This window comes from Oreochromis niloticus, linkage group LG7 (genome assembly GCF_001858045.2).
Source record: "Oreochromis niloticus isolate F11D_XX linkage group LG7, O_niloticus_UMD_NMBU, whole genome shotgun sequence".
Classification (NCBI taxonomy): domain Eukaryota; kingdom Metazoa; phylum Chordata; class Actinopteri; order Cichliformes; family Cichlidae; genus Oreochromis; species Oreochromis niloticus.
In genome coordinates, this window is record NC_031972.2 from 28,149,759 (window position 1) to 28,171,884 (window position 22,126).

The following is a 22,126-nucleotide window of genomic DNA, read 5'->3' on the forward strand; positions in this document are numbered from 1 at the left end:
CAGGCCCCTCTTCTGTGGAACCAGCTTCCAGTTTGGATTCGGGAGACAGACACTATCTCTACTTTTAAGATTAGGCTTAAAACTTTCCTTTTTGCTAAAGCATATAGTTAGGGCTGGACCAGGTGACCCTGAATCCTCCCTTAGTTATGCTGCAATAGACGTAGGCTGCCGGGGATTCCCATGATGCATTGAGTTTTTCCTTTCCAGTCACCTTTCTCACTCACTATGTGTTAATAGACCTCTCTGCATCGAATCATATCTGTTATTAATCTCTGTCTCTCTTCCACAGCATGTCTTTATCCTGTTTTCCTTCTCTCACCCCAACCGGTCGCAGCAGATGGCCCCGCCCCTCCCTGAGCCTGGTTCTGCTGGAGGTTTCTTCCTGTTAAAAGGGAGTTTTTCCTTCCCACTGTCGCCAAAGTGCTTGCTCATAGGGGGTCATATGATTGTTGGGTTTTTCTCTGTATGTATTATTGTGTGATCTACTGTACAATACAAAGCGCCTTGAGGCGACTTCTGTTGTGATTTGGCGCTATATAAATAAAATTGAATTGAATTGAATTGAATAGATGCAGAGCAATTATATGCACTCTAAAATAGCTCAGAGAGTTTTCCCTTATGGTAGATTCCCATATGCATGGAAGTATATTGGCTGAGCTAGATTGTGTGAGCTGGTATTTGCCAGGATTGCTCCTGAGCTTCACTTCTTGCTCAGCCTAAACATATTGCTGATTTGAGAGTTTTGTGTGCTACTACATTTTGAAGAATTGGGCTTTAAAAAATTGGTTGCTGCGACTGCATTAACAGCTATGGGTGCTTTAGACTAAAAACAACTGGAATTTTACATGTTCTTTCCTGGAGATGGAAAAATCCTTGATAGACAGTTTTTTGGCAAATACTGATATGCGTATCAGCTGGAGCAAAAAAACAAATTTGTTTTTATTTGTTTTTTTGTTTAATGAAAACTAAGAGAAGTCCAAAGGTTTTCAGTGCATGTACAATGAAACAGGCAAGCAATACAAGGGAGAGACTTAGTTTGGGACATGGAATTCAGTGTCCTTGATAGTGCTTCAAAATGACCTCATTCAGACTAAACCAAAACAGATCACACCCTCACTCAAAAGACTTACTTTCTCAGTAACATGTCGGCTTGAGTAGAGAAGAACAAATGTGGCTTGTTCTGAAATTTTTAAAACAGTATTTCAAATTTATGCTAATGATTTACTGATTAAACTGAAAAGAAACTGTAAAAACATAAAACTTTTTCCATTTTTGGTAAAGAACCGTCCTCTCTAGTCAGAAATTCATGAAGCTAAATGACTGTGAAACTTTGTTTCTTAACATTAATTCCTGAATCCTAATGCTTACTATTGTTATGTGATTATAAAAACTGTGTTTTCTACCTAGATTTATAGAGTGAGTCTTTTGCAAATAGCTATGCATTAACATCATTAAAGTTCATATGAAGTCACTTATTGGAATGTTCTTACATCTGTTTAGGGGAACTTAGCTTTTATTTTTGGATGACTCAGTCTTTTTCCTGTAATAGTATGTGGAAAGCTCAATAGAAAAAGGCAGCTGTAGGATAGTTGTAACGACACCAGAGAATTGACATTTTTATTTATCCATTAGACAATAGATAAAGACAGCAATAATGCTGGTTTCTATTGTTAAAAAATGTTTTTAATTTTTGTTTTAGATTTAATTCATACTATGGTATATAGCTTCCACCCTATGGCCATTAGGAAACATACACCAAAGTTAGCAGATTAATTTCAGAGCTCTTTACCTCACAGGTTACCAAAGAGGTAAAGAAATAAACAAAACATCTCTACACAGCAGATGTACATTCTCTGCCTCTTTAGCCCATACTATAGGTTCCAGATCATAGTCTCCTGTCCACTGCATTGAGTTAAGTTTGGAGTAAAGACAACGAATGCAACAGGATGAGATAGCAGAGCACATAGGAAAGAGATCACTCGCAATCCTTTGGTATGTTTTGTCTAGGATGCAACACATCCTGCTTCCAGGCCTAAGAAGCCTTTTCCCCCACAATTTTCAACATACTATAAACATAACTGAGTTGGTCTGCTAATTTGTTCTAGTGTTAAATGAAAAAAGAAGAAGAAGAAGGAGTAGAGTCTGATTATTACAGAGTCCTGCAAAGTGTGAAACATATCTCTGCTTAATGCTCACAAAACTGTCAAGACTGCACACGCAGCTTGGGTGATAGGTTAAACAGGCCGAGTTTCATCTGCAGCGTATAAACAGACACCAGAAAAGTTGACCACACTGAAGCACTACAGTAAAAAAAACAAAAAAACAAAACTCAAAAACCTGCTACTGTTCATTGCAACTGTGTTTTTAGTTTTAGTTTGGAAAGCTGGACTGTGGCCTGCTGTATCTGTGAGAGAACTGTAATCTGTTTTTTTAAGCACAGCCTAGATACCTCAGACATCCGTTTGTGTTCTTTATAGGTGAAAATGAAAGTACAGCTGGAGAGTAATTGAGGGTATTTCACAATCCTTACCAAGAAAACAGGACACGCTACAAAAATTCTTCAGAACTATAAAAGATGGGATGTGGGATTAATCAAATTTCCTCATAATCCGTTGGTAGTACAGATGCTGTTGTTTACAGACTACCAGAAAAGTTCTTTTGTTTTGTGCACAATTGTAGTGAGGCGTAAAGCCTTAAAGGCACTTGCATGGACATGTACTGAAGCTTTGGTACTTTTGGTACACGCATCTTCTAAAAGAGACATAATCTACTATACTTTAGATCAACAAAACCAAACCACATTATTCAAAGCACTATGTTTATATATTTTTGCTTGCATATATTTAATTATTTTCATCTGCATTTGGCTATTTGGCATCAACAATTTAAAAGTGACTTCATAACTAAAAATCTGAGCATTTTAATAATGATCATGGGGAGCACCACTGACCAATATGAGGTCTGCAGTAGTGCTAGGAGGACACTGTGCTTGGATTCAGTGTTGAATGTAACAGCCTCATAGTTAAACTGATTAACACATGCATTGTTTTGCTGCTGCTGACGACTTCAGATGTTGGGTCATTGCTGCAAAGACAAATATACAGGTACCGGCATCCTGCTAGAAAGCCTAGTGACTATCAAGAGATCAACAGCTGCAGTACATAGACTGAAAGTGAATGCTCTTACCCAACACAATGACCACAGTCTTCAGAAGGGACATCATGGTATCTCGGTTGCGTCGTGGTCCAGAGCTGTGCCGTGACATCCTCATGGTTCTCTGCCTCACATACACAAAGATGTGGGCATATAGTGTCACCATGACAACAAAAGTCACAAGATTAAACACTGCCCAGAAGACCAAGTAAGAGTTGCTGTAGAGAGGTGCCATGTTGGAGCAAGACTTAATGCTACAGATACAGTTCCAACCTACACTGGGTATTGCCCCCATGACTATGGACATAGTCCAGATAATGACAATCACAACCACCACGCGCCGGTTGCTCATACGTGTGTGTAACTGCATGCGGAACACGGTGATGTGGCGTTCAATGGCGATGGCAAGCAGGTTGGCTACAGATGCAGTAAGGCTGGTGTCAATCAAGCCCTGACGCAGCAGCCATGTCGAAACAGTCAGACGTTTTGTGTTTGGTCCCGTGTTGAACATCAAGTAGAAGTATGCCAATCCAGCAAAGAAGTCAGCAGCTGCCAGGTTGGCCATCAGGTAGTAAATGGGGAAGTGGAATCTCCTGTTGACGTAGATGGCGATCATTACCAGAAGGTTGGCGAGCATGATGAAAATGCACACAGTGATGCCAAGGCCCATCACCAACCGGCTGTAGGTGTCCCAGTCTTTAGCAAGAGGCTTGCCACTGCGGTTGTAGAAAAAGGTGATGGTCTCATTGTAGTAGCATTGATCCTCATCCATGGTGGTAGTGGTGTTTACTAAAATGAGAAAAGACATGAAATACATAAAATTTTCATACAACACGATCTTTTGATGTATGTTTGAATACCATAGGTTTAATTTCAAAAGGGAGGTTTATTTTTCAGATCCATGGAGCTGAAACAACATGCACCACCTCAAATCAAAATCAACACTTTTTTTGTTCTGTTTTGTTTTGTTTTTAAGAAAAAAAACAGGCTATATTATGAATTCAGTGCTGTTTAACTTTTTTATTGTTTCCTTTACTTGATCACCTTGTGTAAATCACACCTGTGATGTTAAATCATTACAGAAGGAGCATTAAACTAAACAAAGAAACACTTCCACTGAATGTTCAAGTAGGTAGGTTCAAAAGCATGTGGCATATGTGAGTATTTCAGCTTATCTGATTATCTGATTGCACTGCTGTGTGAGTGAAACGTGAATCCTTTTCTCGGGTCTTATCTCGACAGGCTGATACTTACAGAGCTTTTGCTAGAAATTGTTACAAAACAGTAGATGCAGTGTGATTAAAAAGCCTTTGTGTGCTTTAAATGTGAGAATCTGGACCTATTCATTACAATTTTGATGCGAAGCAATCTAGTATATTAATCTATATCATAAGCATGCTCCATGTTAGTTGTCATCTATAGCAGTCACTGTTATCTCATAGAAAACATACATTGTCCATTATACAACCATGTGCAAAACGAAGCTTGTGTTGCCTACAAGTCACAGAAGTTTACAAGTTTACAGAAACATTACACAAAGGTGCTGTGTTTTTTGTGCCTGCAGGCTTGCCTGATATGTGTGAGAAGATGTGTGTGTTTGTATCTCCTGTGTAAAAAAGCCTCAAACATGTTCTTTTTCCATCTGGTTTAGGTTTACGAGTATTTATGCTTAAAAAAATGCTGAGGAGACTGAGAAAATAAGTAGAAACAGCAGCATCATCTCTCTCTCTCTCTGTGTCACACTCACACACACACACACACACACACACACACACACACACACACACACACGTGCAAACAATACTCACAGGAGTATATGTGTTTGTAATAAAGCTCAAGTCCCACACAGATGCTGGCTAGTCTCTCTCATGCACCTAAGACCGGAAACAGGACCTCAGGGCATGAGTAGTGTGTTTGTGTGTGTGTGCTAGAGATACAGACACAAGGAAGACTGGAGAAAAATGAGGGGACAACAGATGAAAGAACAAGTATTGGAAGTTTTGGGTCGAAGGCCAGTGCTTTCTATTTTTTTTCTTTCTTTTAAATTTTCTTTTCTTTACCTTCTTCTGTAATCATCCAAATTCTTTGAACCACCTTTTCCTTTTGCAGTGACACACTCTGCCAAAACTTAAGTGCAAACATGAAGAAGCTTTTTGTTTCCCCTCCTTAGCTAACTTGCAATTTTGGGAGGAAAAAAAAATATTACAACCTTCACCTCGAAAATAGTCACATGAACAATCAAAAATCATCTTGGGAAATGAAGCAATGTTGAAAGCATTGAAATTTAAGCTTGCCAAAACTATTTGTTCAAATTCTGCAACTCAACTTAATATACATTTCTAAATGTTATATAATGGAGAGCAAAAAACCTGCAAGTCTAAACAATAATTTTGCTCAAAACTGTGCAATTGTTCCATAGTGACTCATGCGTTAAAGCATAAGTTGTTTAAGTGGTGTGTGATATACCTACATTGCTTAGGTGTATATTAGATGTTGCAGTGCACCAATGGCAATTTAAAGGAAGTTGAAATCAGTTAAGCAAATGGTTTCCTGGATTTTATTTAGATTTCATTTTATTTATTTATCTTTATTTTCTTAAAGATCAATAAAGAACTCCAGCTGCAGCCATATTTGCCTGAAGCACCAGTAAAATGTTATTTTGTTTACTAAAATAGCAGTGGTACATTGTATTAGCGGTATTGAATTATAGCTAGTACTGGACTGTTCCAGGCCTATGGGATGTATCTGCTTTTTAATTTCTAAACACTAACCAGACAGCGTTTGAAAGTAGGGCCTCCTTTTTCAGACATGGTTATGCTTATTTACCAATGTTTTGTTTTGCTTTTTTTAATGGTCTTGTCTATGTGTAAGCAACGATCATTCCCTGTGTTAATACAGGTCATTTAATACACTTGCGGAGAGGCTTATGAAACTCTTTGGCAACTGATTAACTATGGAACCCTTGGACCTTGGTTCACAGCTGTTTTCACTACATTAACCACCAATATGTAAACTCACGTGGGCCTTTGAGATTGTTTTCCATTGTTATGCTGATGATCTACAATTATTTACACCAATTTCTGGAGGAAATATTATTTAACTTTGGTGAAAAGCTGGTTTTAAATCTTAAATATTACTGAACTAAGATATGGATGGACAGGAAAGCATTTATTTATTAAAATCAGACGTATTTTGTCGTTCAAATATGATGAGGTTCTATTTTATGCCTTTGTGGCATCTAGTTTGGATTATTGCATTGCTTTACTATCAGGATACACAAGGAAAGAGGTATTTCTGAACGTGGTTTAGAATGCAGCAGCTTGCAGAGGTTTATAGTATACTGAGTCCAGCGAGCAAAACCATTTTAATGTAATAATGCGCAGTGTCCAGCCCTGTAAGGGAACTGCATTGTTTTTGTTTTTTTGTTTTTGTTTTTTTACATTTATGTTTTTTTAAACCAGGATTCATTTAACCCTCTGGGGTCCACTGATGCGCCAAGGCGTCAAAATCACATGACCAATTTAAGACGACACAGCAACAAGATGCAGCAAACCAGAGTCTCCAACTTGGGCCAAAAGTGCAGACTGGAAACTATATACCAGTTTTTAAATTGTGTTGATAGGCCACATAAAACCGGAGATATAATAAAAAATACACGCAATGTTTTTTTCTGAGTGTTTTCTTTTTTTGGAGTGGCACAAATAATTTATGTGGCATCTTATTTGATGCAGCACACCTGATTGTTCTGTAAATAGTTTTAAATGGTTATATAAAAAACGCCTGAGGCCTTGGCTGCATTTTTAGGTAAATAGTACCATATAACTTTGTTGTTTGTACAATTTTTATTTGCATTTCAAGTTTTGAAAATGATTCGTTAAACATATTTGTGGTTCTTACAGTAAGAAATATAACTTTTTCTGCTCTGATTTTAAGTTTTTTTGTCTGAATTTAGATCAATTGTGCTAATACAGTATGTCAAAATGAAAACATAACTCCAAATTCAGATATGTGAGGTTGTGCTGAAAACAATGAAACCAAACAAGGCAAGATAAACAGTTTTAAAACGTGAAATATAGAGGTCAAATCAAAAGTAGTCAAAAATGGCCAATTTTACCCTGGACCCCAGAGGGTTAAATAGAAAGCTGTATGGCCTCATTGCAAAAGAGTGTTATTTCGACATGTGAAAATAAAGAACACATCTGTTTTTGAAGCAAACTGCTAAATTTGCAATACTATCCCCTTTCCTGTTTGTAATGGGTGTGTTATTTCCTTTTGGTGTCTGTGGAAGGTTTTTGTTTTTTCTTAAAGAAATGACAGTATCATTCCTGCATCTCATTATTAAGATTTTAATCATTGCTCATGTAAGGCAGTCAGTCAGCAATAAGAGGAGGCATTATGAGGAGCAACTGAATGACAGCAGCAACACAAATTTAAAATAAAGTCACAGGGATGGAGTCTCCATTTACAATGACCACAGCGGATGAAAGCCCATGTCGTCATCTGCAGTTTATGGCCATTAAATGTCTGGAGGGAGCAATCAACGGGGCATTAGATGCCTGAGACAAGTCATCATCACAAGAAAGTGGAGGAAGTGTCAGTGACCTCTCAGTACACATTCCCAACACTTTCATCAGACCTTCGGAGCCTGTGGAGGGAGATCCTGTCATTGTGTATGTGTTTGCATACAACAGTTGATAGCTGAATATTGTACAAGACTATGTAAGAACAAGGACATAGAATGAGGGGAATTTCGTTCTTTTGTTCCTGAACAAAAAATATGTAAAAAAGAACACTGCAGTGACTTATTTTTCAAGAATTTAAATGTGTTTGAGAGCAAGAGAGGAACGTTTGGGGAGTGTGTAGAAGAGAACAAAATGCTCACTGTGCCCAAGTGTGTGTCGACACACTCTTCATGCTTGTTAGCAATGTGTGATAAAGTCTGGCTGTGCGGAGTGAGAGACTCAGTGTGTGTTTTGTGTGTGTAAGTGTCTAACAGGCTATGAAAGGACCACCCTGGAATCCATAGATGTGAGGTCATTACTCAAGGATCAACAGCAAGGCTACATCCGTATATTGTCAATGTACGCCTAACTGACACATGCATAGAGGCTAGTTGTTCATCACCATTACTTATTCACACTACAATAAAGTGCTAAATTGACAATAAATGATGCAGCCTTGCAGGGTGAGATAACTTTTCACCTTTGAAAAATTGAGCTACTTACTCAATCACAAAACCACACGGTTCCTAGAATATGCATTCATTACCACATACAATGAATGCTATAGCTTGAAATGAAGTAAACAAAGGACCATAGATTTTTTTTTATTACTATTAAAAGATTTATGGAAATCTTCAACACTTTGCTTTAGGGTAGCTGTAACAGAAACGGGCTCATGGCATTTAAATCTCTTAACACACTTTATGGTATTAGTAGAAAAGCACTGAATCAGGACTGCTATGTCAGCATGTGCTACATAGTAAATTGTTTATCCAGCCCATTCTCATTGCAAGGACATTAAATCTGTCATTTTCTCCAAATTACACACAGGGTATCTTTTCACACGAGTGGCTGTGGACCAGGTTTAGGTAATAGTCACGCAGATCTGTTACATCTGTCAGATACACTAGGCAAATGCCATATTTCAATGTGTTGACTTAATGCTGTGAGCTCAAACACAATCTTTTACCAAATCTAAGTAGCTTTTAGTGTCTGAAGTGAAAAAAGTGAGTTAAAATCAAACAAATCAGTGAAAACCAAGCAAAGCAAAGTTCAAAAAGTCAAAGCTTCCAAACAGGAAGCAAACCACAGTTTCCTGGCAGACAGATCAAGCACTCGGCCTTTGCTTTTACTTTTGAACTACACTAGGCATGAAGACTTTAAAGAAATAATTCTTGGGTGTTGATTTTCTTTAACAGTTTGTGCTAACACAAAACTCTCTTTTTCTTTTCAAGAATTTTTGTCAAGATAAAAGAGATGCACTTAAGATTTAGTCGATTTAGCCATTTTTCTACTGGCCTTTTATATTTACATTTGCAGGAAAATGTAAATTAAATGAAGGTTGTTATCAGGTTGTTACCATTGTTACCAAAAAATACATGTCTCAAGTCATTTGCACTTTGCACTTCATGTTTAGATGCAATCCTCCATATTTGAGGTCCTCAGTACTTGTTGTTTTAGTGTCTAGTCTTGCTTGTTGCAAACAGCTGGCTGTGTCAAATTCTTTCCTTTGACTTTAATAAATATCCGCAGCTTCACAGCGTCCACTTACAAAATTACAAGTTTAATAACAGCAGACTGGTCAGGATCTGATTCTAAATATTGCTGCTTTGTGCTGTCTTCACATGTGACACACAGATTTGAGATTTATACAGCACAATAATAATGCAGTCCTAATGCTAAACTCCATCTGAGCTGCATCATCTGAAGAACTTACTCATTTTCTAAAGTAAGAATTTGTTCTTGTAACAGAAAATAGAAATTTTACATGTGCTGTCCGACCATACATGGTTCACTCTATTTCCTGGGAGAAATACTTGCCTGAAACCTATTCATATATCAGTTTGTCAAATAACAAATATGCAAAAATCATCTTGTTTCTCATCCTTTTGCTACCCATTTGTTTGTGTTATACTTGGTTAATTGCGCTGATCATTATTGAACTGAAGTGGCTGCGAGTTCATAGATGAGCATATTATGATTGGATTATCTGAAGAGCTATCCACTGTAATTTGAGTTCATGCATCACTGCCTCATGCTCATCTGAACAGCTGAGCAAATTTGATACTTTGTTTTGTTTTTTGTTTTGTTTTTTGTTGTTTTTTTGCTTTGTTGTTGTTGTTTTTAATTGGCTCCAAAACAAATGTTGCTTGTGAATGTGTTTTGCACTTTTTTAACCACTGTTCTGACAACTGCTGAGATAAACCAACTTCAGTCACTGCCAGACAAGAAGTCCACTAAACACTTAGCAGTAGAGTCTGTTCCCACTCTCTTGAAAATCCTTCATCCAGCCTTCTGGCTGCTGTTATTAAAATGCAGCCCTGAGAGAAATACCTTTAAGAACATCACCCCCAGATATGATGTTATTCTTTCACAGAACAAGAATTTAGTCTGTGTTAACTAATATTTATTTAGACACACGTTGAGACCAATCACTGATCTGGGATTCCATGCTAAGCAACATATAGCCCTCGTGGAACTCATGAAAGAGAAGAAAAATTCATACATTGTTTTCACCCATAGTGATCTATAACTCACATGTGCATTAAAGGCTGTATATGAAGTACTGCAGTCTACAAATTGTCTCTTTCTTGAATGAGTCTCACTGATGTAGCATTTCACCGGGAAACTTCTCTTTTTATGGAGAAAAGGATGCATCTTCTAGCTTTGGAGTTCAGACAAAAATATGACCATTTGAAGCTTGTTTAAAAGTGAGGTCACACACAAAAAAGCTAATGTTCCAAACAGGATCCCTGCAGTTTATCAGTCTTGTACTGAGGTTTTTAACTTTGAGAAAAAGAATTATTTATTTTCATAAAAAGTCACGAAACATGTAAGAATGATTACAGAGAAGCATAAATTATCAGACAGAGAAAGGGAGTCATTTAGTGCACAGCTGGGGTGAAATCATGATTAAAAAAATGTCTATTTTTGGTACATAAAATGAATCCTGCGGAGCACTTTTCAAATTGTACTTTGATGTGAATGATTTATGAGACACAGGAAACATATGAAAGTGATAAAAAAAAAAAAAGTCTTCTTTGAAGCTTGCAAGGGGTTCATGAGCTAAGGCTCTTCTCTTTATGTTTATTTAAAGCGTACCTCACAGTAGTAAGTGAACACCTACCCTCTTTTCCAATTCCTAACGTTAACAGTGTCAGCTATTAAAATATTATATATACTTGCAACATAAAGTTTGGCTTTTAAGGAAGAGACTTCACTTAGTCTGAGTAAGTTGCTGTTGACCCTTACTTTGCACCTACTGCTAAGCTAACTGGCTGTTTTCCACAGAGTTTGTAGTTTGCATTTTATAAACTACATATTGACTAAAAATGACTAAAATGGAGGAATTTTATTTCATACTATGTATCACGGTACATGGCATGAATCACTATGCAAGGCTACCCATATGTTTGAAAATGTACTTCAAATGGGTTCAAAAAGTCTTTTTTTCTACATTTCAATGCATTTTTATCTATAGGAAATATTTGGTTGCAGCTTGATTATTGGGAATTTTAAATCTGTGTCTAATCCATGTACAACTCAAGTGAAACCAAAAAGTCTCATAACTTCCCACGGTTCTTCCATCCCTCACCTCCAAATCTCTTTCCTTTTCTCTTTCCACCTCTGTTCTCCCCTCTCCTCTTTGCCCTTTAAACCTCTTCTCTTTTCCCTTGTGCTCATCTTCTGCAATCTTTTTCTTCTCAGATTTCCTCTCCTGTTGCCTGCTTCTTTTCCTCCAGCTCCCTCCTCCCATCTTTGCCAACTCTCCACACAATGTGCCCATTGTTTCCATCTCTCCCACCCCAGAAAGTAGAGACGCTGGGCTTCTACAAGCTAGCATGCACACAAACACTCAGCCACATAGGCTTTCATTCTTTAACTTTATCTTTATCATTACAAACCACAAACACACACACTTGCACATACACTCAAACAGTTGCTGCGTACCGACAGAACTCGGAACAAGGATTGGATTGAGAGCCTGTGTTGAGTCATGAGTGACTGCAGGCGTGACCGGCTGATTCACAGCTCATCAGAGGATGATACCCTTCGAACCACTTCCATCACAGCACACATGGCCCCAAATGGTCATTATACTAGAACAGAACAGAATAGAATAGAATAGAATAGAATAGAATAGAATAGAATAGAATAGAATAGAACTGTATAGTACACTCTTTGTAGGACTATTAGTGTAATCAAGCACCACAATTGCATAAATAAACCAGAATGCAATTCAGTAGTGAAACACATAACCAACATTGTTGGCTTCCTGTAATAGTCTCTTTAATTTTTGCTTTGTTTATCTCAAAAAGAGCTCTCTGGTAGTGATATGAATGCATTTAGGAAATGTAGGAGCGCCAAACATACACAATATTCTTTAGTGACAAAAACCACGCTAAACAGTGATAGGCTAAATATATCGAGTATACTATGCATAATATTGAACAGAGGTTTCTACCAAAACATTATAATAGTAAAATGAATAAACAAATAGTGCATTTTAAAAGATGAGAAATCATATTTCAGGCATTTCAAGGAGCAGCGTTTCATCACACCACCAACAGCAGCACATTGGGAACGGTTACTCCTGGATGCACTGACAAAATAATGTTTCATTTCGCCAGGAGAAGGAGTTAACTTCTAAATTACATAGAGAGAGGCGGATCGGTTTCACAGTGGCTTTCGGTTTTTCCAAAGCCACTGACAGCAACTTGTTATTTCTAAATAATGGGCAGAATCATAAATAACATATAAAAGCTGTTTTAATTTGGCTATAAATTCTCACAGGGATCATAGCTTTGGAAAGTCTAGTGACAACCAAAATCCAACTTACTAGTTATTATCTATGTAGTGGCGTATAATGCAGCTTTTCATTTTGGAACTGTCATGTAACTCAGATTATTAGCTTTAGGATCTTTCTGATCTGTCCCACATGTTTAGGTAGAGCAAATATTTATACTAGATGGCATAAAAAAGAGAGTCTGCTATTAAAAATCCTCCTTCTTACAGTGGTTTAAGATATATTTTAAAAAGAAATCGTGAAAGAAAGCAAAAGATGTTTAAAATAGATGAATAATTGATGGACGGTTGTGTGAATGCATTTAAAACAGTCTAAAAACCGTTTATAACAAGTGGTTTTATTATGATAACTGAAGTATTTAACAATGACTGGATTAAAAAAAAAATTAACAAAACAGTCACTACCATATGTATCAGTTTGTTTTTGTTTTTGTGTGGTTTTTTCTGGATTTTATTATTGGGCGTGTTCTCTAATGAAATTGCACTATTAGAGACAGATTCCACAGATTACATCACCGGAGCTCAGATGCAATATGGGATTGCGTCAGTGTGGTCTGCAGAGATTTCAGGGTTTGACTCAAAAGTGTTCTTCAAATTCATCACTTTAATGACCTGGCCTGTCAAAACCATTAATGCGCTGCACTGAATAAAAACAAATGTGTGCATGTCGTCATAATTTAAAATGATAATTGATTTGTGTATATATCTATATCTACATATGCATAAATGCATGTATATGTCTGTATCTTTATCTGTGTATACTCATTGGATACCTCTTTTATTGGATACCACATCCCATTTTGTCTTCCAAACTGCCTTAATCCTTCATGGCTGAGATTCAACAAGGTCCTCGAAACATTCCTCAGAGATTGTTTCCAGGACCTGAGGAATATCCCATTGGGAATATATGTAGGGAATATATCCCATTCCACCGCATCACAAACCATTTGAGTAGAGTAAACTCATTGTCATGTTCAAGAAACCAGTTTGAAATGATTTGAGCTTTGTGACATGGAGTGTTATCCTACTGGAAGATTGGAAACTCTGGTCTTAAAAGGCTTTAAGAGAAAAGTCTGACCCTAACATTGAAATGATCCAGGGGGAATTCAGACTAGGTAACATTTTTCCAATCTTCTATTGTCCAATTTTGGTAAGCCTTATTTGTATTGTAGCCCTGGTTCCTGTTATAAGCACACAGGATGGACACTTGGTATGGTCTTCTACTGTTGTAGCACATCTGCTTAAAGGTTTGATGTGTTGTGCATTCAGAAATGAGTATCTTCATATCTCAGTTGTAACACAGGGTTATTGGAGTTCCTGTTGCTTTCCTATCAACTCAGTCATCTACCACACACTGGATATTTTCTTTTACTTGGGTCATTTTCTGTAAACAGTAGAAACACTTGTACGGGAAAATCCCAGTAAATCAGCAATTTCTGAAATGCTCAGACCAACTCATCTGACACTAACAACCACATTCAAAGTCACTTCAGTGACCTTTCTTCCTCATTTTGATGCTCACTTTAGCAGGTTGTCTTGACTATGTTGGCATGCCTAAATGCACTGAGTTGCTGCCATCTAATTGACTGATTAGATACTTCCAGTAACACTAGGAGTAATGTGGGAGTCATTTCAATCAAAATATGTCCTTTAATATCCACAAAAAATATGTAGAGCGTCTTTGTAGAGTTACTGAATTTAGAGATGCACAACATCTCTAAATGTATATACTTCTTGCCTCTGTGTTGCTACTAAACTGGACAATTGTAATTCATTATAATCAGGATGTTCTAAAAGTTACTTAAAACACCTCCAGTTAAACCAAAATGCTACAACAAGATTACTACCAGGAACAAAAAAGACAGGTAATATTTCTCATATGGTGGCTTCTCTTCATTGGCTCCCTGTTAAATTCAAAATTCAATTTAAACTCTTTCTGATTACATACAAAGTCTTGAATAATCAGGGCTCCTCATATTCTAAAGACCTCATAGGATTGCATTGTTTTAAAAGAGCATTTCGCTCTTCGACTGCAGGCTTACTTGTGGCTCTGAGAGTTTCTAAAAGTAGAATGTGAGGCAGAGCCTTCGGCTATCAAGCCAGTCTCTGGTGGAACCAGCACACAGATTGGACTGAGGAGACAGACACTGTCTCTAATTTTAAGATTACGCTTAAAACTTTCCTTTTTGCATTAAGATTATAGGCTGGATCAAATGACCCTGAACCATTCTTTAGTTATGCTGCTATAGGCTCAGACTGCTGCAAGTTTTCATGTAATTCACAGTGATGCACTTCTTCTCCACTCACCTTTTTTCAATCCCCGAAAGTTTATATACAGATGCAGCATGTCATTACAGTTTGTCTCCTCTCTCAGTGCTTTGTCCTGGTTCCCTATGCTCCATTTCACTTTTCTCTTCTCTTTCTTCTTTCCTCTTTCATGGCAGAGGGCTGACCCTCCTGATTGGGCTGGAGGTTTTACTTTAGTTTTAGTACTTGATCATAGGGGGTCAGATGATTGTTGGGGTTTTTCTCAAATACTTCAGAGCATTTACCTTGGGGCAATTCAACTGAATTTAATTACTGTGTCCTTACCATAATTTGGCTGAATGAAGCATTGAAGTAAGAGCAATCTGTCTGAATTTTGAATTATACTACTTTAAAATGCTATGTAGCATCTGAAGAAAGGGTTAGTGTCATTGTTTCACTTCAAAAAGAGCGTGCTGGAGTACAGAACCAAATAATCATACTAATACAGTACCCACAGAAAGAGCCATGATTTGTGCTGGGTTGAAAAATAATTTCCTCATTATGGTGTTTCTTAGTTCCTCTTTCTTTCATGCATGACTGACACCTTTGAGATGATTTTAACCCTCTTCTGCCTCAAAGCCACACATGATCTGTTGCAAGGAAGTTAATGAGTGGTCATTAGGGAAATAAGTGGTAAGTGCAGGATCTATGTCTTGAACCATGTTACCATGAGAGCCACTGAATGTGTTTATCTCTAACTGATGTGGTCCAGTGTCTGGCAGCACCAGCCTACAGTACTGCACCATTGTGGGTTGAGCTCCTGACAATGTAAACATCACAGGGATGAACACTTGACTTTTGGTCACACTGACCATTATCCTTTTACCCCCTTAAAGCCTGCCTCTCAATAAAGAAGAACTTGTAAGTAAAGTGGTAACATAATGTGACTGTTCCATATTTTGGAGTGCCAAAACATGCACTGTATGCATGTAAATACACATCTACCCTTTGTGCACGCGATTGTGTATTCTAACCTAATTCATGTAATCTTCCTGAGTAAGTATGGGGTCCATTTTCTTTAAATCTGTTAGCACTAACTACACTGTGTAATGAAACCTTAGACGACAGCATAATAATATGTACACACTGATAGTTGTGAGCGGTTTGTGTATAGATTTATCAAACTGTGCAAATCTGCTTTCTTTAAATATTTATGTATGTTTCCAGCATGCCATGGCGATATCTGAAGTTTGTTTGGAATATACAGTAACTACATTAATATCAAATATATTTACTTCCCTAAACAGCATTCATTGTGTATCACTCGTAGCTACGCAACCACAGTAGCGTTAATCTGACAGCTGTCAGTTTCCTGTCAAAACCACAATTTATTTTTTCCATTTATCTGAGGTAAAAAATGAGTGGTAAAGGTAGAAGATGGCAACAAAGCTCCGTGTGGATAAACAGAAGAAATGTCTACATACGTTGAGAAAAACGCACGACTGCCTCCAAATAAGTAGTTATGAGCAAATTCTATCAAAGTCTATCTATTAAAAGCCAACAGTAATGTTTTCAGAAGATGAGATATGAACAATAAAGCACAAATCAAAAACCACTGTGAATGCCAAACGCTATCTCACGCTGAAGCTGAAATGTTGCTTTGTACAACACCGTTTGGCTGTACAGAAAAAAAAAGATTACAGCAATTTGTCACGAGCTTTGGTCAACTTTAAAAATCATATATCTCCAGTTCTGCATAGCAGGCCTCTTCAAAAATGGACAAACCCTCCCAGTACTTGCATGGACCAGCTATAATTACTTGATCCCAGAACCAAGAACAAGCTGAAGTTTGAGAGATATTTTCAGATATTGTCTATGTTATTATGTTATTGACAGTAGCTGATAATAAAATGTATCACAACTACTGTATTCATTTGAGATTTAAGGTCCTTATTGCATCATTTTTAAATTTTGGTTAATTAAGTTCATTATGTGGAATTCCATTTAGCTTACTGTTGTTTTGGGTTCTTTTTAAAATGTTTTTGGCTGCTACAACACAGTAATGACTCAACTGTTGGACTTTTCTAATCTAATCTTACCTAACATAAATGTGATACAAGGCACTGAACGCTAAAGATGTGCAAAGGTCAAAGACTGTGCAGACACTGAGGAGCATAATATCTGTAATTCATGTTAATAAGAATGCATGTGTAAGAAAAAGTCAAGATAACTTCAGAGAGAGTATTAGTGATTCTAAAACCATTTATAACTATTTGTTCTATCTTGTGTATATTTTTTATAGCTGTGAACAGGTCAAAGGCTAGTTTGAATTACTTCCCTGTTTAAATGGCCCTTGAAGAAATTTATTTTCTGCAGCAACTGCTCACTAAATGGGACTCTGCTACCTGCATGAATGTGGAAACAATCTGGACCTAAGGAATAAGAATGGGTGGAATGCATTTCCTTAGAATAGGGGGAGGAGAAATCAGGGTTCCAGTAATCACAACACAGATGTTTCAAGGACCCAGTCTTTTGACGGATGTCAAAGCTCACGAGGGGAAACATAAAACAGTCATCTTCAGGGGAGACAGTAAGTCTTTGCAATGGGAGTTCTGTTTAGTTTGATAAAAGAGGTCAGAAGTCAAAAGAATCAACTTCTCTGGAATGACTTTCAGATGAGTATGTTTCTGTAACCCCATCAAATCTATCAACAACAACTTTGAGGGCTAAGAACCTGAGGTGCCTCTCTGAGCCTCTGCGAGCCTCTTTACTTTGCTTTACCCATATTTTAAGTGCACTTGACTAGTAAATAAAACTTGGTTGTGATCTATATATATCTAAATCCATATATACACAAAGTATCATTCAGTTTTTTTAATACAAGGGCATCATAAGTCTTTTACACTTTTTATCTGCTTTTTCTGCTTGTTGTATAACACTATCATCTCTCACTTTCTCTCTCCATGAGTTATGTCTTAATTTTACAAAACTCTACAGTAGCTGTGTAAGTTGTAAAATGTTGCACTATATGAATTTGGATTGTGTGTCACAGAGTGTTGCAGCTACTTGAAAATGTTATTTTTGTTACTATAAGATGATGCTAAATGAAAAAAGTGCAGTTATTTGCAATTGTTTTTTTTAAATAAGTACTTGAGAATGACTGAAATAAGCTATATCGAGAGTGAACAAACTGACCTAGTTCAGTAAATAAGAACTACGTGGCTCACTGCACTGCTGAAGAAGAATTTCCCAGAAAATAATGTGAGATTTTGTATATATGACTATAATCGAACCACTGTGCTTGTTGGATTGATCTCCTGTTTCTTAGTTTTTTTATGATCAGATTAAAATTGGTGTTAAAATTAAACCTAACTTATCCACACTATCCATCAAATAAGTAAATAAAACTAAATCGATATTCAACAAACTATTAAAGACAAATCTTTCATTCTGGTTGCTTAAGGCTGTAAGAAATGTTGAGAATGTAGAATCCATGATTAAAGTCGCTTCAAAGTCATTTGAAATCTCTCTTCAGGAGTGCTAATGGTCCTATCACTCTCTGGAGCATCAAAGACCCCCTGAGACCTGTGACAGCGGGTGGTAGGTAAGCAGTGGTCTCACTCTCTCTTGTGAATACACAAATAAACACACCCACTCAGACACAGAGACACCATTTGAGTCCCAAATTACTGTTAATCAGGAAACATCAAAAGGGAGTGACAGCATGTATCAAGCACCTTTTTTCGCTTACAGAAGACCTTCTCAATCAGTTCAAATTGACTTTGATGACAGAAACTCTGCACTCTTATCACATATCTTGGGTGTGTGTGGAAACGTTGATTTAAAAAAGGAAGGTCATGAACTTAATAAACTGTTAATAAACTGTTCTGGTCAAGTTTCAAGGTTTTTGGTGGGTGTATAACATTCTTCAAAACAATAATAGTACTTTAGAAGGACTAGGCATATAATGAGCAAACTGCCAATAACAGGAACTAAAATGAGCCAGTAAAAAGCATCACATCAGCAACACAGCTGTGAAGTCTTTTGTCACTTTCCAAGCAAGAACACAGCCAACTGTGTTTATTTGAATGCATGACTCAGGCTAAGGTAACAGAAATCCATCCCTAAGGTCTGCGGAGATTGATGACAAACCAGATGTAAGTGGCTCAAAAGAGCTCTTTCAGGAAACATAAAAGTACTCAGTTATGGCTTTTTATCTCTTGTAGAGATGTGAAATGGTTCATCTTCAAATGGAAATTTGCCACGGGGAGTTTTGACTAAGAAAACTCAAGGAAGGACAGAACTCAATGGCTTTATTTCACCTTATATCATCAAGAGCATCTTAACTCAGCTTAATTGTTGGGCAAGTTAAAGTTTGAGCAAACCTGTTCTAAATTAAATCCCACGGGTCTCAAGGGACATTCAGATTTTTCCATTAAGAGAGTTTCACAGTGGCAATAACAGAAACAGAGCTTTTAAGATGTGCTTTTATCCGATAACAGTCACCAAGGTCCCCACAAGAGCTGTTTCATGTACATTTATCTCCAGTTTGTTATGCATGACTTATTATGACTAACCAACAAACAACACAGCATCAGAACCTGCCAGATGAAAAAAAAAACAAGCATTCCATCCCAGTTGGTCTTAAGATGTTGGAATTATTGCTCCTTTTAACTTTTAGACTATAAGTTGGACCTCTGAGCTATCAGTCTCTGCCATAACAGGTGAAGCCTGTCTACTCTAAATCCATACAGTTAAGGGGAATGTTCGAGGAATGACTAAATCACTTTGTTTCCCAAAGATGTTACTAAAGTCTGCTAAAATTGTAACAGTTACAGTTGATTTTTAGAGCTTGAGTAGGGTGGATTGACTCCTGCCGGCAGAAGACAGAGTCAAGGCGTTTTCTTTGGAAAGACGCCAGCACCACAAGAAATGCTTCAACACGCTGGTGGTGGTTTGGTCATCCGTAGTACTCACACTGACAGCACAAGTGTTTTCTCTTGAATAACTGATGCTGGTTAGAATGAGTTTACATTTTATTTGGGGGAGGAAGACGCAGAGATTCGATAAAGAAATCTAAAATAAGATCATAACGAGATCAGCGTGGAAAATCTAAACAGATGTCAGCCTTTATAAACTCCTACACCCAACGCCCATTTATTTTTTTCCTCTCACTCCCATCTACAAGTGTTGTTCCAATCCCAGAGTTTGATAAAGAGCCCAGTTCTGGCGCAACAAGTCCTTCATTCCAGCCGCGTCCCTGTTCTCACATCCTCTATAGACGCACAACTGCGCGTCTCCCGTTGAAATAACGGTGCGCTGAGGGGCTTCAGGCATCTGCTAATACCATCAAAGCCTTTATCTGAACTGACTGCTCTATCGCCACGTCTACGTGGCAGGTATACTTTTGATTATGAAAAGATGCCCACTCTTAGGCATATGTGCATAGTGAGACACAGCGGTCCACATAAACCTATACATGTACCCCCCTCTATGTAACAAATGTTAAATTGTGGGGAAATCTCTCAACAGTGAGGATAAGATATCAAATACTTACAGTGTCCTGCATGCAGTGAGAGCAGTGGGTAGGTGGTTTAGCTTACTCCCTGACTGGTTCCTGGATGTCCAACTCAAGTTTGATCCGGAGTGTCTAAAATTCCTCCAACAGACAACTCATACAGACTCTGCCTGCGCAACTCTGAAGTCAAAGCCGCAGCGGTGTAATATAAGATTTAAAATCCAACATGCAGCCAGGTAACCCTTTCATTTTATGTCCGTGCAGGGAAAAAAAGCGAAAGATCGGTCAAATTTTCCCACCGCTACGTCCCGATTTTGTTTGTTTTTTGGCTTTGTTTTTTTCAAAAATGCAAGTTGTTTTAATTTTCTCCCCAGATGTCGAAGCTTTTGCGCTCTCTGCTTCGTCTCCGTGCCCCTCTGCGCTGGCGCGGCTCTCTCCTTCTCTCTCTCTCTCTCTCCCCCTCTCTGTCTCTCTGACCGACAGACTGCCACACAGACTGCACAGGACGGGACCTTTGTCTGCATGTGACGTCACTCACACGCACAAGCACACAAGCTGAGAGAAATGCCATATCTTTTATCAAGACAGGACGGGCATACGTTCACAAAACAAGCAAACGCAAACAGACTTCATGCACATTGCAATTTCATTTAGAGAACAGGATGACACACAGTTACAGCTAAAACCTGCAAACACGGTGATGGCTGCACACTGAAATACAGTGCACAGAATACACAAGCAGCTTTAATACAGCTGAGTGCGTCACAGAGCACTGTCTGCTCCATTCCCACAGCTTACACTAAGGACTTTCTTGAAAGGTCCCTCTATAATCCAAGTGCAAGCAATCTATACCCAAAAACACCATAACCGGAGCTTTTTCTTTGTGTCTTGATCTCGACAGATCAAAGTGAACTTTATATTTTGCTAACTAACACCTACTTAAAAAAATACTCTCTTTCGCCAGGATGCTATCACAAGTTGTTCCTCTTTAGTGAGCCAGAAAGCTAAACAAGTAGAGTGAATATTCATTAGCTGGTGAAAAAAGTATGTCTATTTGTCTGAAATTCCTATGAATAACTGCATTTCATTTGAAATAGGGCTTCATGAGTTATACTAGAAAATCAATAAGTTGTTCAGTTTGCACTGCATGCATAGTGGTGTATTGACCTTGACCCCCTTATGCTATGAAAGTAATTTCTATAAACAGATTCTGTATATGAATCTGTAGGTGGGCTGTTTGGTACCAGGAGTTTTGTGGTATCCAAGCTTTACTTGTAGGCCAAGTAAACATGTCCATGGCAAAAGAGGGATTGCACATGCCAAAAACTAATCTTGTAAACACTTGCTATTGCTTGAAGATTTTTTTTTTTTTTGACTGGCAGATGGAACAGGAAGTGTATGTCTGTCAGCTAAAGTGTAACTGAAGATTTGGACTTCAGGCTGAAATCTATGCCTCGGGTACATTGCAACTACAAACCCCTCTCATACCCTACAACATAGTCGTGACCTGGCGTGCACCCTTCTAGAAAAGTAACTACACATTCTAGCAGTGCAATCATAGTGGCAATATAAGGAATCACAAAGGTCAGCAAATTTACAGAGGGATGATGCCAATACTATCAGAATAGATGTGAGGAAATGTACAAATAAGTAAAATAATGTGTGAGAGAAATATGTCTGT

At 37.7% G+C, this 22,126-nt stretch overlaps 1 protein-coding gene across 2 annotated transcripts in view; it reads right to left on the reverse strand.

Moving 5' to 3' along the window:
- The window catches only part of lpar1 (lysophosphatidic acid receptor 1), a 35,531-nt gene extending 14,587 nt beyond the window's left edge, over window positions 1–20,944 (reverse strand). Inside the window, exons 1-3 of one of the 2 annotated variants that reach the window (XM_025909174.1) lie at window positions 20,485–20,944; window positions 11,826–11,974; window positions 3,187–3,942 (exon numbers count right to left, since the gene is read on the reverse strand). In XM_025909174.1, coding sequence (XP_025764959.1) covers window positions 3,187–3,925 — 739 coding nt within the window. In that variant the 5' untranslated portion in view covers window positions 3,926–3,942; window positions 11,826–11,974; window positions 20,485–20,944. The remainder of the gene's footprint in view (window positions 1–3,186; window positions 3,943–11,825; window positions 11,975–20,484) is intronic. The other variant, XM_003440109.5, reaches the window with a different exon arrangement.
- Between the last annotated feature and the right edge of the window lie 1,182 nt (window positions 20,945–22,126).